This window comes from Microtus oregoni, unplaced genomic scaffold (assembly GCF_018167655.1).
Source record: "Microtus oregoni isolate MIOR12 unplaced genomic scaffold, Mior012 000008F_ref0000371, whole genome shotgun sequence".
Lineage (NCBI taxonomy): Eukaryota > Metazoa > Chordata > Mammalia > Rodentia > Cricetidae > Microtus > Microtus oregoni.
The window spans coordinates 26,879,308-26,898,987 of record NW_024543067.1 but is presented as its reverse complement, the minus strand read 5'-3'; the positions used below and the strand labels follow the sequence as shown (position 1 = coordinate 26,898,987).

General features: G+C 37.7%; 1 protein-coding gene across 1 annotated transcript in view; it reads right to left on the bottom strand.

Moving 5' to 3' along the window:
• Pgr (progesterone receptor) overlaps positions 1-19,680 on the bottom strand; it is a 61,699-nt gene that overhangs the window by 9,583 nt on the left and 32,436 nt on the right. The window contains exons 4-6 of the mRNA XM_041657645.1: positions 15,194-15,499; positions 4,669-4,813; positions 1,877-2,007 (exon numbers count right to left, since the gene is read on the bottom strand). Of these exons, the coding sequence (XP_041513579.1) occupies positions 1,877-2,007; positions 4,669-4,813; positions 15,194-15,499 (582 nt within the window). The remainder of the gene's footprint in view (positions 1-1,876; positions 2,008-4,668; positions 4,814-15,193; positions 15,500-19,680) is intronic.

Here is a 19,680-nt window from a genome sequence, read left to right as displayed (position 1 = left end):
TCCATAATGTAATTATTTCAAAATCATGTACCTCTCTTTAAGCTTCCAAAAAAGTCCCTATAGCTAATTCCCACTGACATGTGAATATGAAACTATTTTTTCAGGTAAAGCCCTTTACTAGAAAATTTTTTAGAGCTGGTGTGAAATCTGCTACCTGTTCCTGGAGTGTTTTGCTTTACTTTTTATGGCACATAGGAAATTAAGTTGATAATAATTAGATTATCAAACTTTCCCTTGCAACTTTCCCATTTTGTTTATTTGAATTTGTTTTTATTTACCTGCATGTGTGTGTGAAGGTACCTGTGTGTATCTGAAAGCATATACATACTGTGTGTGAGTGATTGTATATGCCAGAAGAGGGCGTTGGATTCCCTGTACCTAGAGATACAGGCGGCTGTGAGCCACCTACAGCAATGCTGGGAATGAAACTATGGTCCTTTGCAAGAGCACTAGCCCTCCTGATTGCCAGGCCATATGTCTAGACTTGGAATTTTTGTTTTACAAAGGTATTTCCTATTTGAGGTTTGAAAAGTTTGTATTTCTTCATTTGTTTTTAAGCAATTTTAACATTTACATTTAACTGAATTATCTGGATATATAGATATACATATCTATATTTTTGAGCAAAATAAACTGATGTTTTTTCTAAATATGAAGCCGTTTCTCTTAACATTGTTGCTATTTATTAACTTATGATATGTTGACTATAGTGTTTAAATAGCTGTGTGACATTTGAATGCATCCATCCATCTCTTGGACTATAAGAAGCACATGACATTCATTCCCCTCATATCTTTGTAATGCTTACTTATTTATCCCATTAGATCTAAGATGTTTTTCCAAACTCTTTGTGCAGTTCTCCCCACTGGCCAAAATGTTATTCAAATTTTCATTAAGATGCATAGGACATGTTAGTACTTTCGTGGGGATTCCATGAGAGTACTCTCTAGTCTAAGGAACTGCCTCTTCCTTCTCATCCCATCCCCCCTTCCTCAGTTGTCTGAGATTTGTGGCGACAGCAGAAGTCCCTGTGATGCTGAGAAAGATACTCACGCAGGTCAGCCCATCCTGAGGTCTTAACTCCCTGTGACTCTTGCAAATCAAAGCATCATTTATCTTTCTGCAGGCTGACCCTGCGGTGTGTGGGAAAGGTACAGAAAGGCTCAGTGTATACCACGTGCTAACAGATTCTGTCCTCATTTGTTCCCTTCTGCCATGGCTCTCTCCAACTTTCAAGTCTTGCACCCAAACTTCCACCCACTCCTTATGTGTTCATTTGTAGTCGAATGCAACTGAGGACTCCAGTTATATGATACAATATGGCCACTAAGTGGGAGAAACCTGAGTTTTTCTTGTATACCACCCTCCCGTGCCCTGGGACTGTCTGAGTAACACACACACACACACACACACACACACACACACACACTGCAGATGCACCAAGTCAATGATCCTTGTGGCCATTTGCTGTCCCAGTCAAACCATCCCCACACCCTGAGAATAGTTCCAAACAAGTGTCTATGTGTTGCACAGTGAATATTTCTGTGTGTGCATGATAGGTTTAATAATGGGAAGCATATCTTGTGTTCATGTCATATTAGTTAGCTTGTAAAACTGAATTAAGTAAATAAGTTTGTAATTATATTTCATGTAAAACAAAGAAATCAGCTAGGCTATTTTAGTCTTGTATGACTGACCAAGAAAAATGAAAAAAAAAGGCCAAAATGCTTTCTTAAGGTCAATGACAATATATTAGAGATTACTCCTTCAGAGTTATGATCTACATTTTATACCTGGTATGTATGATTATATTTTTGACAGTTACCCTGTGAGTTAAAAAGTAAGGTAATAAGTGTCTTCACGCTTGTGTACTCACTTGTGTTAAGAAGGAGCAAGACTTTCATGCAGAGGAACTCCTCATGGGTCACTTGGAGCTTGACAAATTCCTGTGGGATCTGCCACATGGTAAGGCACAGCGAGTAGAACGATGACTCTTTCATCCTCTGCCTTGCATCACACATGGCACGGAAAAGAAAACCAACACAAAATTAAAAAAAAAAAAAGCAACAAAAAGCAAACCAGAGCCTATCAGCCAGGCTGTTATATAACTTGTCAGTAGACAAGATTTTGGCAATTATCTTTCCTATTGTTGAATTTACTGATATATTTAATGAGAAAACTTAATATTTGATATTTTAAATGGTTCTAAACATTTACTAAATTTTTAAGGCAAAACCTTTAGACATAAAATGACATTAAATACACATAGATCAAAGTTAATATTGTTTCTTGGTTTTATTATCATGCTTTAAACACCTAAATCAACTACGGGCAATGTTGCAGGAATTGAGCATTTGGAGCCAGAAAATGCTTCATTTACTGAATAACGTGTATTTTTATGTGTAAATATAATTTTCTGCACTTGTTAATGGATTGCTTCAGTTCATGAAAATTTACAGCACTGACATTTTAGGGGATATATGTGGTGTCACATAAAAACAAACAGAAGAATGGTGTTAAACATTAAATAATCGGAACGGTTAAGATAAGCTCTGAAGATGGAGGCGTCTTATCTGAGGCATTCTCTTGGGCATGTGCTATTCTGTGATGTCAACACTGGTCAGTGTGGCTAGAGGAACAGTGGGATGAAGACAGGATACCCACACAGAAGGATTAAGGCTAATCCTGGCCCCCCAGGTCTGTGGCAGGTTATCCAGTTCTCCCGAACCCCAGTTTCTGAATTCTTAAGGAAGGATGCTGAGTTCTTGCCTATATCAAGGGACTACAAGTTGAAGAGGAATGAATGAAGCATGAAGATTGTCAACTGTGAAGACATCAGCCAAGTGTCAGTTAGCAACAGAGATGCTTGCAACTTGACTTTCACTATCAGAACAGTGTAGACAACGTCATGGACAAATTCTTACCACCTGAAGACCACATGTAGAAAACTCTTTAGATATAATAAATCAAATTGAAATATTTGTAGAAGATTTTATGATTAATTTTAAAATGTAAACAAGCACTGTCAGGCAAAAATATTTCTGATAAATGTCATTGTTTCCACAAGTATAAAAGTCTGAAAGCTTAATTTGATATGACAAATATTTAATTTTATATTGAAATGTACATCTCAGTAAGTTTTTGAAAAAATAAAAATATTAATTTGAGATAAAAATACATTTCCAGACAGGAAGAAAGGACTCCAGATAACAAGTTAATGGCACAAAGAATTTAACTTAAACTTTCAAATAGATAAACATAGATTAAAGCCTTTCTGAAAAGGACTCCAAACTCTTAGGAAATAATGCCATGCATTGGCAAGTTCGATTTCATAAAATTAACTTACATCTGTACAGCAAGGGGAAAACTGAGTAAAGAGAAAGTCAAAAGAATAGGAGAAAATCTTTGTAAACTACACATTTGACATCAGATTAATATCTAGAATACGCAAAGATCATAACCTAAAAATCAAAAAATCAAATAACCTAATCAATAACAAGCTAATGAAATGAGCAGACAGTTCCCAAAAGTCAGAGTACAAATGGCCAATTAACATATAAAAAATGTTCATCCTTATGAGTCATCAAGAAAAAGTTAATTAAAGCTATATTGAGATTTCATCTTCCCATTTTACCACAGTCAGAACGGCAGTTAGAATAACAACCTGCTCTGACTCAGTGTGGACAGAAGGAAACCCTCTACACTGCTGCTGGGAGTGTCAACCAGTCCTGCACTAAGGAGAACAGTATAGAGGCTCCTTAGAAAGTAGAAATAGATCTACCCAACCTATACACTGCTGAAGGCCTCCAAATCAACACATCATAGAGACCCTCACATCAATTCATCAATAGTTATTGCTGCATGATTCACAGTAACCAGGCTATAGATGGATAAAGAAACTCTGCGTGTCTGCATGGGTATGTGTATAAATGTGTGTTTTGTATATACTTCATATCTATAATGGAATTTTATTCAGTTAAAAAGGAGAAAACTATGTTTTTACATAAATGGATATGTTGTTTTTAGATAAATGGATATAACTAGGCATCATGTAAAGTAAATTAAATTGGACTTTGTAAAACAAATACATTTTCTCTCATGTGTGGATTCTAGATTACACATATACACACATACACACACATGTATATATTATGTAATGTATGTATATACGACACAATGACACAAAAACAGAAGAAAACTGTCCAGAGAAGTGAAGAGGACTGGCAGCGGCAGGTAGAAATGGAGGACAGTGTAAAAATGCATATACTTATTGAAAATGTCTTTATGAATCCCTGCACTATGTACAGTGGATATAGATGGATAAACCCTGGTGAGGTGGCTCAGTTAATGACAGCCTCTGCTGCCAAGGATAACGACCTGAATTAAATCCCTAGGATTTCCACAGGTTGTCCTCTGATCTCCATACTGTGCTGTATGTGTGATCACCCACACACTCACAATACACAAAATAAATAAACAAATAATACATAAAGTGTATATACATATACACATGAATAAAGAAAGGTGACTTTATCAAACAAAGCAATTCTCAGAAACTATTTCAGGAAACTTTTGTTTAGGACACTAAACACAGGACCTTCTATTGCAATGTAGCTTTACAAATCATATTATGATATAATAACAAAAGCACCAAAAATCACAACTTACTCATTTAGGATTAGATCAGGTGCAAAATATAACATCTGCCCACTGACATGCTTGTAGGATCTCCAGCCCAGGCCGAACACCATCAGACTCATCCAGGAGTACTGAATCAGGGTTATCTGGTCATCAATATGCAAGTTCCGGAAACCTGCAAACATTGTGAGAGAAGGCAATCACAGAAATCATGTGAACAATGTTAAAAATCCGTAGGAAACTGAAACAAGATACTGATGTTTCCCTAAAAGTCATGAAAAACTCATAAATAACACAGCCTAAAAAGAGACAAGGGGGGAGCTACTTCATATGTCATGAACATCAGTCATTGACTTAGTGCTAGTGGGGATGGTTAACTGAATTAATCATCTGGATTCATACCACACCTATACTGAGACCAATTTTCATGCTATATACAATGTTAAAATGATGGAAATCAATGCTAGTATCCACACATGGATGAGAACATGTGGCATTTGTTTTTCAGTGCCTTCTTGACATGATATCCTGACCTCATAAACCCATAGTAGCTATGTTGCCTGCATAATCCCTGTATAGGACCTGTACAAGTTCAAACCTGTAGGCATTCGGCATGGAGAAGGGAAACTCAGAAGCCCCACCCCTTCCAGAGGACGTATAGACAATTGATGGCTTCTCAAGGAGGGAAAGTCAGTTTCCTTTAAGGATGTGGTCCCTGGTAGGTCAACCAGACCCGCACGAATGGCCCCATACGGTGAGTATATGGGCAGCACAAATTTGACCCCGTCAGTGATTAATGGAAAAGAAAAGAAAAAGAAAGTAAAAGAGGACAGGATGTTGGGGAGGGAGTGGAGGAATTAGGGAGAGAAGTGGGGGTGAGTTTGTGTCAGGGAAACACTTGAAGAAGAAAATGCAAGACACTTGTTTTCATATGGAAGCAAGAAGGATTTAAACACTTCTTTCAGTAGCTTTCCCCAAATCTGAAATAAGGGCAAAGAGACAATATAGGATAAAAGTGACAAACTTTGGACATATTTGGGAGGCCTTGGGAATATTGATTGCAGTTGAGTATATGAGCTTGAAGCCTGGGAATACATCAGGGAAAGAATATGAATGTGAATGTCACTGTAACTTACAACAGCTGAATAATAAAATTGGATTTAATATTTTAAGATTAAATAAAAATAAATGTTTTATGTGAGCATCAAACTCTTTCCATGAAGCTCTTTGAAAACCACTTATTTTCCATTCACAAATGACCTAACTCAGAAATAAAACCAGAGCAACACTTTGTCCACTAGCTATTGAGAGAGAAGGCACTTCTGTTGCTTGACACTCAGGTTCTCTGCACATGCTCCCTATGGCCCCGTTACCATGGGGATAGGTGAGGTAGACACTCAGGTTCTCTGCGCATGCTCCCAATGGCCCCGTCACCATGGGTACAGTTGAGGAATGGTACTTGTCTTAGTATTCCTTAGCCATCCCTGGAGATGAAAACTCGAGTGTGCCCCCTACCAATGGTATCCCAGCAACCTTCTGCTTTTTTGAGGTACATCCTTCAAGGTTTAAACATTCTCCTTCTCATTACTCCTGTCTGTCTCTGCTTGACTACTGAATACCTCCGTTTCGAGTTTGGTAACAGTCAATGCTGCTAACAGGGAAAGCAGATAAACGCCCTGCTGCCCTCTGCATGTTGCTTGGTGTGATTTGTGAAGCACACACTGCTAGGATTTTTAATCTGAACCAGCAACGACAAGGGGTGGTTATTTACTGAGTGTGGTAGAGGGTACTGATGGGCCCAAGGGATGTATGCATCTGTGAGTACCAGCTCATTGTCCCGTCGGATGTCTCACTTTGTGCTGTATTCCAAACCTGTCCTTCACCTCAGTTGAATGGATTCCTGGCGCCCTCCAGAGGTGTTTTCCTTCTTTCCTGATGCGAGATTCAAGGGTTTTTCCTCCCTCCCTTCCTCCCTCTCTCCCTTCCTTCTTTTTTCTTTTCTTTTTTTTATGATTAGAATAGTTTGTTTTCCTTTATTTTGATGGTGTTGGCGTCCACAAATCTAACTTACTTTGACTCCCTCAAGTCAAAAACAACTGTAGCATAGTAATTTTAGAATTCCTTATTTTCATAAGACTTAACTACTTCTTCAAGTGTATATATATCTGTGGTATGTCATTTCAGAAAAGTGTGTATTTTAACACACAGTGTAAATGTTAAAGTGTATTATAGTATACTTTACTAAAATATAAGTACTGTATAAATTTAACACATAAAGCACAAGTATTGCTTATCATTAATTATTCAGCATTCTTTGATAAGATCCAGAATCAATTCATAAGAGATAAGATTTTTTTTTACTTTTTAAAAATTTTTAAGGTGTAGATTCCCCACAGGAGGCACATTTAGAGCTGTGTATTGGTGTGATTCAAAGGCTCTGCAGGAAGGCCTGAACTGCACTGCTGACTCTAGCATTGCCTTTACACTACATTGAACAAGTTAGGCCATAGGATAAAGATACCAATTCAATCATTGGCTAAAGATTCAGGATAACTGTTCATTTTTGTTGAGGAATATGCAAATAATTTTTAACCCATCGATGGATACTGCAACAGACTTCTCATTTGATTAATGACTATAGAAAAGAAACTAATCAAATTGAGAAGCAATCCCCAATTTAAAATAAATGAACCGTGCATGGTCCTGTGCTCTTGTGACCTCAGCACTGAGAAGCTGTAGGCAGGAGGATCAAGTGCTCAAATTTATCCTTGGCTACAGAGTAAGTTCTAGGCCAGCTCTGGCTGTGTGAGAACCTGTGTCAAAATAACAATGTGTATTAAAAATAAAAGGAAAGAAAAAAAGAAAAATGCCCCAAACAAAATTATAAGCCAGAAAGCATTTTCTGTATGTTACAAAAAACATAAATATAATTAAAATATAAAGGCTGTGAATGCAATAAACTCAGAAGACAAATTAGGCATCACTGGCCTGGGAAGATAGCTCAGTCAGCAAAGCACTCATCACACAAGCACAAGAACCTAAGTTTTCATTCCCAGCATTCCTATAAAAAAAGCCAGGCTTCCTCTATCTCATAATCCCAGAGCTATGGGGAAGCAGAAACAACTGAGTCCTTAGAGCTTGCTGCCAGCCATTCCAGACAAAAGAGTGAGCCCCAGGTTCAGTAAGAGAACCTGTCTTAAAAAATATGGTAAAGAGGAGATGACACTCAGTGTCAACCTCTGGCCTCCACACATGCACACTCTACCCATGCGCATATCTGCATGAATAGGTACATACAAATTACATATATATATATATACACAATTAAGCATTCTTGATGAAATGTGTATTTGAAATATTTTCAGAATACTGATTCTGTATATATTATTTATCTATCAGATTGTATCATATGCATATATGAATTTTATTATATATAATATTACAGGCTACTAGAAAGTGAGGCTCAATGAATTAGGTATATAAAAATAGTAATAGAATGCTTATTACGACCTCTACTGATTCACTCATTATATTCTATAATATTCACGCTCATTTCAAACACTTCTAATGTATTATAAAATTTCTAGGTATTTGATGCAACAATGCTAGAGATTTCACCTTAAGCCTTTGTTTTATACTAATTTCTTACTGGTTTTAAAACTTTTACAAAGTTAAATATATATGATTCTTTCTCTTTTCTGGAAATACCATTCTGCTTGTGTTTCTAGTACTTTATTCTCTTTCTTACGGCCTTTTTGTTTCCCTCTTGCGTTCTATGCTCATCAATGTCTTGAAATAAAGGAGCACTTTACTTTCTTGTAGTACAAAAGACAACTTTTATTGAAATATTTCAAAACCGACTCAGTTACTAACATTCACAGCAGAAAATACGTTTCCACTGACAGAAAAGAACTCAGAAAATAACCTACTCCCTCCCCCTTTTGGAAGTGTGTCTGTGGAAAAGGTCCAACGTTAAATTGACTTGAACATGGCTGACTCAGAAGCCCAAAGTTTCCCCCCATTAACTGCGATACCATTCCAACATTTTATACTGAAACAAAGCCAGGAACATAGAGATCAAATTCCTGTGGCGGTAATGATTAGAGAGATTTAGTGCATTTGAGATGATAATCAAACTCGAAAAGGGTACTTGTAGGGAAGTGGTGGATGATGGCTCATTGTGCTTAACAAGTAGTGTGAAAAAGGTCCTTTTCTTTAAGTGTCTTGACCTAATAATCCTCGAAAAAAAATGACGGTGAATTGTCCAATTCTCAATACTTTAGGATGAAAAAAGGCTAAGCAAAAGACAACAGATGGCATTTGAGACTTGCTGTGACTTCCAAAGTTCTATTAAAAATGTACAAGTTGACTTAATTGGGGGAGGGGGAGGGAAATGGGAGGCGGTGGCGGGGAAGAGACAGAAATCTTTAATAAATAAATAAATTTTAAGAAAAAAACTGTCACAGAGTTGAAACAGTGAACTTCAACCAAGGCACAGCATGACACATCTCAGGACCTCGGGGCACAACCTGCAACTGTCGCCATGTTTGTGCGTTTTCAGACCACAGAAAAGAATAGGCAGTACATCACCAACACATTCAATGACCTGCTGTGATAAAGAACTTCACAAGATACTACTTGTCTCAGAGGCCAATCTTGAACCTAAGACGCTTCCCTGCCTCTACCTCTTCCCAAGTGTTGGGATTCAGTCTAGGAAGATACAGGAAAAATTAGAGGGTGAATGCTTAAGGGGGGTAAGAAGCCAGCAGAATATGTGAGTGAAGGAATGGGCCTCCGGGTAGAGAAAACCCTGGATGAGCACGAGAGGAACTCAGCAAAGACTCCCAGCAAATGTACCTTAGATTTCGTGGGATAAAGGGAAGTTTCAGAGGAGTGCTGTCACTTCCAGAACTGAGCTACAGGAGGGCCATGGAGTTTAAATACAGAATTTAGACTTTATTCTGAAATGGAAAAGGGAAAACATGATTGGTTACAATTATTTTAGAAAGATGATTCTTGGGTTAGAGTATTGTTTGAGAGCTGAAATGTAGGTAAATACATAAAAGTTGATGACCAAACTACGCTGCATCACAAGCCATGGAAGTAGCAGTATAAAGAGTAATGTATTGAATAAGAGGTGTTGATAAAGCTGACAACCAACCGGGTAGGGGATGGCGGAGGAGAGAGACAAAGATGGTTCTGAAGGCCTGGCTGGGGTGTCATTTCAGGATACAGAAAAGTGGTTTCGACATATGCACTGTAAAGACATGTTGAGTTGGGAGGTCATCTGGGAGGAGATGTGCTATGAGCTTTTGGAATACATGGCTGAAGGGGTTAGGTTGGTGCCATTATTCAAGTTATGAATGTGTTCATTCAAAATGTGCAGCCTGAGAAGCCAGTAGAATAGAGGACAGAACTCCAGACAGGGAAAATAGATGGTGTGGGTGGAAGAACAAATATGCAATGGCTAAAAGTTTATGGGAGAAACCAAGTATCTGGAAGGAAAACCATGAACAACAAAGGATGAGATTCACCAGGAAGTGGTTCCTCTACCAATAGCCCCCAGGCATCGAAGTCTGTCATGGGCTGAGAACAGTCATTCAACTTTGAACAATTTTCAAAAGTCAACATTGGTGATGGCAATTTCAATGAAATAAAGTTAAGGAATAAATTTTGAAAATCTTCATAAAAGCCTTGGTCAGGTCAAACTTAACTTCTGGAAGGCTACTTTTATACCTCTCTCATCACTTTTTGAATACAATACTTTGAAATATTCGTCCATTCATGGGAAGAAAGAAAAATCTTTGTCACACTGCCACCGATTCATGTTTGAAAGGTAGAATAAAATGAAAATATTGTTCCTGTCTTCAGGTCCTTATGTCAAGCCGTCCATTGAAACCAAGAAGGGACGTGCTCAAACAGGCAGCTGTTAGAGTACCAAAGCCCAGCCTTGGGTAGATATCTCACCAAGTACAGAGAAGAGACAAGACAATGTTTTCTCTGTACTCCTTGACTGTTTTAAGTCTTCTACAATTTACTGATGGAGAAGCTGAACTTGTGTTTTGAATAAGTACTTACTAAGTTAATTTTTGTCTCTATACCTTTCAAGACCCTACTCAATCTGCCAGTGATTTATGTGAGCAATTATTCTTCACCACTAGTACCCAAATTAATTTATTGCCATTGGTTTTTGAATAATTTGGTGGTAAAATCATCAGAAGGCCAGTACTTACAGCAGCAGTATCCAAGAGTTCATTTACACGGATGCATTTTCTCACTAACTACTAAAGTGTTTCATTGCTCTCCTGTGGGGTAACTGAAAAAAATCAACTTTTGATGTTAAGAGTCCCCGCATTTGAATGATGGAGGATCACTGTCCCCTGTTTTTTCATTACTATCAAATATTATTCACAATTTTTCTTTCCTGTAACCCCCAGGCACACAGGTTTTTCTAACCAAAGAGTTTTCTCTTTCCACAATTAATTTGTCTCCTTTTTCATTCCTTTAGAACCAGTGTTGAAGGTATTCATCTGTCCCTATTCCGTTTATTTCTGTGTCTTATTTTATTGTTAGATTCCCACATCTCTCCCTGTGTTGAAAGCTGTTTAATAGAGGAAATGTGTATTGTTAAGTTTTAAAATTTTGTAGATGACATCACTTTATGCTTTAACTAGGAATACAATGATCAGATACATTCCCACATAAAGTCATCCACAAGCAGATATTAAACAACAAATGGAGTGTGTTCTATGAGGTGGTTTATAAATTTATGAATACGGCAATTACGGTGGCATATCAACAACAGTGAGAGATAATACAAAGAGGAGAAGAGGAAACCCTGTCTGGGTAACAAGGGACCCACGGCACCTGCTCAGTCACACCCAAAGCTGCCACTGAATCACTCTAAACTTTTAATTTGATTTTGACATCTTCTTCTCTGAGCTTTTCTGTCACAGGTTTTCCAACAGTGGATGTGCATGAACAAATGCAGCTATATTTTCATTGTGAATATGTAAATCCACAACCTGGCTTATAGTTAAGGCTTCTTTAACAAAGGCCCATTTTCCACAACTGATGATATCATTGCAAATGAGTAACTGAATAAAATAAACTTCTCTTCTGTACTAACCGGTGCCCACATGGAAGGTGTGCTTTGTCTAGTTCATTCATGCTGTGATCCTGCCGTCTGGCTTTTCTTCCCAGCAGCACTATTTATTGTTAGGATCTGCACTCAGCATGCATGTGGGTAGGCACTGATTGAGTCACTGAGCAAGAACCTGGTGTAACTAATTGTGTGTGGAGTGAGCTAACATCGGTTCAGAGTCTCTAATAACAGCGGGCCATGGTGATCGTTACTCTTGACTGCTAACTTGCCTGGGTTTAGAACCAGCTAGGAGCCCAAACCCTGGTCTGTCTGTGAAGAGAGAGATGATCCACCATTCGTGCCTGGGATTCACACTGGATACAAAGGTGAAGCAACACTGAACATCAGCATTCATCTTTCTCCCTGCTGACTGTGGGCATAAGAGGACCAGCTGCCTTCCTCTCTGAGCACCATACCTTCCCTCTGATAGACTGTGTCCTCTTATGAGACAAAATAAACCTCCACTACCTTAAGCTACTAGTTAGCAATTTACAGCAATGAGAAAGGCAACAATAACAACATTGAATTCATGTCCCTTTCAGTTCTTCTCAGAGGAAAACTGGCTACCAGTTCCTCGAGCATCTCTGCAGCCATTCTGCAGTGTCCCTTTAAATGCACTGTTCACAAGTGAGGCTTAAAGAGTGCAGTCCACACAAACTTGGCTCACCTCAGTGTTGCCCTTGTGTGTCATTAATAGAATCAGAGGGACTCATAAGGGTGTGACAATTGTTTGGATTTGCCACATATGAATTATATTCTGCAGCATTTGAAAAGTTGCCACCAAATTCAGTACAGAAATTTCTTCTCATTATTTTTCAGGTAAGTGTGGAGGTAAAAATATCTTGATATATAAACATTTTAACATAAAAACAGCTTTTATCTAAAATGAATAAATGTTCTTTTTAATTGCTTTCTTTCCATTGACAGTAAATCTTCTTAAACAATGAAGAGTCTCCAAAAATGCAGACAAAAGAAACAGTGACCCACAGCAATAGCAGCGAAGGGGTCACCATCTTCTATTAACGAAAAAATAGAAAATTAAAACCACAAATGAACACCCACCTAAAAACAGTTATTTTTGTCAATGTCAGTACAACATTTGCTTAGAAAAGATCTATCACTTTGCGGTAAGTCTTAAATATTCAAAACTTTCTTTAATGGAAAAAGTTGCCGTCCAAGGTCTGTCAGCTGCAATAAAGCAGATGAAAATCTGGGCATTCTGACCCATCTACAGAATTACTTCATCTTCATTAGAATACCAAGTTTTATTAACTTTTCTCAATACGGCTCTTTCTGAAAGTCTAACAAACAAGAATCTGTTTTCAGTTTCACAAAACCTTGGATGTTCAATAACAATTCATCTATTATATTTCAAACCTTTCAGGTAGAATAATAGCCAAGAAATGTAGTCAGGCAAATTGGGAAGGAATTCTTTAAAAAGAAAGAAAAATAATTGAATTTCTTCTAGGACAAAAAGGACATAATGTGTTTAATTCTTGACCATATGTCAAAAAATGAACAGTTCAAGGATATTACTGGTGTGAGGAGCATGTGATTTTTGAAAGAATTATTCTGCTTCTAATCATGAAGTTAAGGCCTCACTAATAGTTCTATTTTTTGCTTGAATCTGCTATCTAAGATTCGACCAAGTGAGAAATTTATCCTTATATTTCTACCAGCCACTTAGCTGGTCAAGAGCTGTGCTGAGGGACAAACCTTGCCAATAAAGAAAGGGAAATCCTTCCATGAAAACACACAAGGTCTCACTACAGCGGAGCCATGCTCCTCCTGTGAGTGTGATGGGAGCTAACAGTGACTGAAGTTCATTTCTCTCCAGGTACCTTGCTGACTCCGGGAATTTTGTTTTCTTCACTGGTTCTAGAAACTACAGTTGCTCTGAGTACTGTTTTGATTTGTTACATGAGTATGCACATTTGATTTTTATCTTGAACAGATTGATAATTTCAGTTAGGTTTTATTTATTTTTTTTATTGAACTATATATTTTTCTCCTCTCCCCTCCCTTCCTCTCCTGCCCTCTTCTACCCTCTCCCTTGATCCCCATGCTCTTAATTTACTCAGGAGATTTTGTCTTTTTCTACTTCCCATGTAGATTAGATCCATGTATGTCTCTCTCTGGGTCCTCTTTGTTGTCTAGGCTCTCTGAGACTGTGAATTGTAGGCTGTTTTTTTTGTTTTATGAGAGAAAAAATTAATAAATGGGACCTCCTGAAACTGAGAAGCTTCTGTAAAGCAAAGGGCATGGTCAATAGGACAAAACAGCAGCCTAAAGAATGGAAAAAGATGTTCACCAACCCCACATCAGACAGAGGGCTGATCTCTGAAATATACAAAAAACTCAAGAAACTGGTCATTAAAAGAACAAATAATCCAATAAAAAATGGGGTACAGACCTAAACAGAGAACTCTCAACAGAGGAATCTAAAGTGGCTGAAAGACACTTAAGGAAATGCTCAACATCCTTAGTCATCAGAGAAATGCAAATCAAAACAACTCTGAGATTCCATCTTACACTTGTAAGAATGACCAAGACAAAAAACACCGATGACAACTTATGCTGGAGAAGTTGTGGGTTAAAGGAAAGACATCTACATTGCTGGTGGGAGTGCAAGCTCGTACAGCCCCTTTGGATGTAAGTGTGGCAATTTCTCAGAAAATTAGGAAACAACCTCCCTCAAGACCCAGGAATACCACTTTTGCTCAATCATATCACAAGGACATGGGCTCAACTATGTTCACAGCAGCATTATTTATCACAGCCAGAATTTGGAAACTACTTAAATTCCCCTCCACCGAAGAATGGATCAGGAAAATGTGGTACATTTACACAATGGAGTACTACACAGTGGAAAAAAATAATGACATCTTGAAATTTGTGGGCAAATGGATAGAGCTATAAAACATCATATTGAGAGAGATAACCCAGACCCAGAAAGACAAGTATAATATGTACTCACTCATAAGACATAAAGCAAAAAGAAACCAGTTAGGTTTTAGAATGAACTCAACATTGTAAGGAGATGGCTAACATGTTTTTATCTGAATTATTGTATTTGTTCTTTAACGATACACTTATGCTGTTTCTTAACTGTTTCATGGAGATAACTACCAGCCATTCTCAGCATGTTCTCTACTTCTTTTGTATTTCATAGTCTGTGTGAATCTTATGTGTGAGCAGGTATGTTGGGAATTGATCCCAGGGTGTATGCATGCTAACCTGGTGCTCTACCAACCGAACCAAACACACATGTGAGACTTAGACAAGAAGTCTGAATGGCTAAACATATGGGACTGTTTACATGACGAATGGCCTACTGTACAGACTATTTCAACACTCAGTTAGTGTCACAAACATAACACCTTTTAACGCATGTTACTGCATACAAATTACCTGGCAACGACTTAGACCATTTGACTACTGAAAGCAGTTGCCTCTCGCCTAGTTGATTGAGACTGGTCAGCAAAGAGCTGGAGGTGTCAGCTTTTGTGTTGTCATGTCCGGCGTAGATCACGTCAGGCTCGATGCTCATGAGCAGGTTGATCAGTGGAGGGACCAGCTGTATTTCTTGATTTGGAGAAAAGTTGATTCTCTGGCCTAGGGTCTGGCTCTCACTAGGAAGGCCCACTGACTGAGGGAGAGCAACACCATCGAGGGCTCTCATAACTCGGACTTTATTGAACTTCTTAAACTTCCGACCTAGGGAGAAGACAAAAGGGAAAGAACACATAGGAATTCATTATACTAACAGCGTTTCACCTTCTTTAAGCCTTTTATCCATTGCACTGTAGATTTTATGACCAATCTGAAAGTGGAAGAAAGCCGGGCAGCCATGGTGACACATAACTGTGATCCCAGCTCTTGAGAGGGGGAAGCAGGAAGACCTCAAATCATTGTTTCGGAACCACACAGGGAGTTCAAAACCAGTCTAGACTATGTAAGACCTTGTCTCAAAGAAAGAGGGGGAGGGGGAAATCTTAGGCATCAGATTTGGGTTAAATAACTATTGGACTGTCTGGGTTAGGAGGAAGGGGACAAGGAGAAGGAGGACAAAGAGGAGGAGGACAAGGGGGAATAGAACAAAAAGAAGTAAGACAAGGATGAGGAGGACCAGGAGGAGGAAAAAAAGAAGAGAATGCAGAAGAAGGAAAGCATTAGGCAACTGGGCATAGTAGTACCTGATTGCTTCTTGAGTACTTGGGAAGTCAATGAAGGAAAACTATAAAGGTGTGGACATTCTAGAGTACAGAGTGATTTCAAGGGCAACTTTGGTAACTTAGTGAGCAAATAAAACATCTCAGAATATAAACTTTAAAGGTATTTGGGATGTAACTCAGTGGGAGAACTAGATTTTCTTTCTGCTACCAAATATGCAGGGAGACAGACAAATGGATGGACACACACACACACACACACACACACACGTGTGCATGTGCATGGGAAAAAGGAAAGAAAGAAAAGAAAGAGGAAAAAGAAAGAAAGAAAGAAGAAGAAGAAGAAGAAGAAAAAGAGAGAGAGATAAGAGGAAAGGAAGAAAAGAAGGAAGGAAAAAATAAAATGGACAAGAAAACAGAATAATATGGGAGTCACCCTGTGATCACATTTTTTATTGATTTTTATTGAGCTCTGCATTTTTCTCTGCTCCACTTCTGCCTTTCCCCTCCCCACTTCAACCCTCCCCCAAGGTCCCCATGCTCCGAATTTACTCAGGAGATCTTGTCTTTTTCTACTTCCCATGTAGATTAGATCTATGTAAGTCTCTCTTAGTGTCCTCATTGTTGTCTAAATTCTCAGGGATTGTGATCACATTTCTTCTCTAAAAATTCTCATCATGCAACCCTCTTGTTTTTCTTTTAAAGCATTTAATTATGCTTTAAAATACAATAACACAAGAAAAATGTAGTGCAAAACACCACAGAAAACCCCTTAAACTTTAGTCTCTTTACTGTGACAGCCGCCCTGTTTCCCACTGCAATCCTCAACACTTTACATTTTACTGTAGTGCGCTTTACCCTCTTTTTTTTTTTTTTACACATCCCCTTTCTGGTTTCATCAGTATGTGATGACACTGTGAAATATTGGTATCATTTTGAGAACCACAGCAAGCATTTTACACACTGACTAGATTAAAAAATATCCCTTAATAAAAGCCTCAAATTCCTCAAAATCCCTTTCTATATTGATTCCAGTTATATTATATATAATTGGAATCAATATAGAAAGGACTCACAGTTATGCCCATGGTTCAATCTTTTCATGAGTCAAAGAGTGACCAAATGTTTTACTGGGTCACTCAGATGTCCTAATTAATAGATCAAGTTTTGAATAAATGTTAGTATTTGCATTTTAGAGATGAGGTACATGGAAATCTAGTGATTTGCAAAGTTTATGAGGTAAATATAGACACAATGTTTCAATCAAAAGCTATGTTCACTTATTATGATTTTTTAACAGTTGCACGTGTAGGTCCTGGTCCAGAGTATAACAGTGTAACATAGAACCCTATCACTGCATAACATACAACCTACTTTGAAGGGTCTTTTATTTCGAAGGTGAAAGACAGAGAGGATCCTTAAATAAACAGAAAACTCATGCTAAACAGTGGACATACTACAAATGAAATCAATGTAACACAGTGAGTTGAGGGAATATGGCAACTGTAGCTACTACAGTCAGGGGAAGATTATGACTTGACCGCGCTGAGGGCCTTCTAATTGTCTTTATTCTGAAATCTTCAGACTCACCAGACTCTTTAGGAAAAAATTAATCAATGTATCTAAAGGATAACTTTGAATACCAGGAGAATTACTTTTAAGATTTAAAGAAATTTATAGTATATTAAGAGATATTTTCCTGTAGAACAAAATTGTTAGACTCTTCCTAGCTCTATAATCTACCTCCCGCTATGAGTGTTAGTCTGTTCTAAAAGTACTTAGAAAAGACATAATAACCCTTCCCTCATCACAGTTATGGTATTATATCATAGTAAAAAGTGAACTTTGGGTTGGCTATATCTGTATATGAATCCTGCCATTTTACCAAACTTGTATTACCAGGGTCAGTCATATTACCTATCTGATATTAAGATATTCATTTTAAAATTAGTGTATGCATTTGACATAAGTTAAGGTAAAATTTGCATATTAGACAGCTCATGAGCAATGACAGTCACTTTAATTACTTCTTCTGTTAATCCCTTGTGTGTGCATGCATGCAGGTATGTATGTATGCATGTATGTATGTATACAGGTATGTGTATGGGCCCAAGTGTGTGTGTATATATGTTGTTTGTGTGTGTGTATGCATGTGAATGTACAGGCCCAACTGTGTGTGTTTTTGTGCATGTGTTTTTAGTGTGTGTATAGGCACATGGAAGTCAGAGGTCAAGAAATAGAAGAGAGAATCTCAAGTGCGCAGATACAAGAAGGAAATATACTCATCAGTCAAAGAAAACATTAAATCTAACAAAAGCTTAACATAAAATATCCATGAAATATGAGACACGATGAAAAGGCCAAACCTAAGAATAATAGGGATAGAAGAAGGAGAAGATGCCCAACTCAAAAGCACAGAAAATATATTCAACAGAATCATAAAAGAAAACTCTCCCAAACTAAAGAAAGATATGCCTATGAAGATACAGGAAGCTTACAGAACACCAAATAGACTGGATCAAAAACAAAAGTCCCCTTGCCACATGACAATCAAAACACTAAACATACAGGATAAAGAAAGAATATTAAGAGCTGCAAAAGAAAAAGGCTAAGTAACATATAAAGACAGACCTATCAGAACTGCACCTGACTTCTCAATGGAAACAACGAAAGCCAGAAGGTCCTGATTAAGGGTTATGCTGACGTTAAGAGACCATGGATGTCAGCCCAGACTACTATACCCAGCAAAACTTTCAATCTCTGTAGACAGATAAAACAAGATATTCCATGACAGAACCATATTTAACCAATACATAACCACAATCCCAGACCTACACAAAGTATTAGAAGGAAAACTCCAACCCAAGGTAGTTGGCTACATCCACAAAAACACAGACAATAGATGATCTCACACCAACAAATCCCAAAGAAGGAAAAAACATACACAATAACATCACCAACAACATAAACGAAAATAATAGGAAATAGCAATCACTGGTCATTAATATCGCTTAATATAAATGGACTCAACTCACCTATAAAAAGAAACAGGCTAACAGATTGGATAAGAAAACAGAATCCATCTTTTTGTTACATACAAGAAACACATCTCCATTGCAAAGACAGACATTGCCTCGGAGTAAAGGGTTGGGAAAAATTCTGATCAAATAGACCTAAGAAACAAGCTGATGTAGCTATCCTAACATTTATCAAAACAGACTTCAAATGAAAAATCAATCAAAAGAAATGAAGAAGGATATTTCACATTACTCACAGGAAAAATCCATCAAGAGTAAATCTCAATACTGAACATCTATTCCCCAAATACAAGGGCACCCTCATATAAAAGAAATACTACTAAAGCTTAACTCACACATTAAACCTCACACACTCTCTCACCACTGGACAGGTTTGCCAGACAGAAAATTAGCAGAGAAATAAGGGAACTAACAGATGTTACGAATCAAAAGGACTTAATAGGCATCTATAGAACATTACATGTAAACATAAAAGAATATACCTTCTACTCAGCACCTCATGGAACCGTCTCAAAAACTGATCACATACCAGGTAACAAAAAAACTTCAACAGATACAAAAAATCAGAATAACTCCATTTATCTTGTTGGATCACCATGGCTTAAAACTAGAAATGAACGGCAGCACTTATTTCAGAAAGCCCACAAAACACATGGAAATTAAACAATGTTCACCTGAATCACCAATG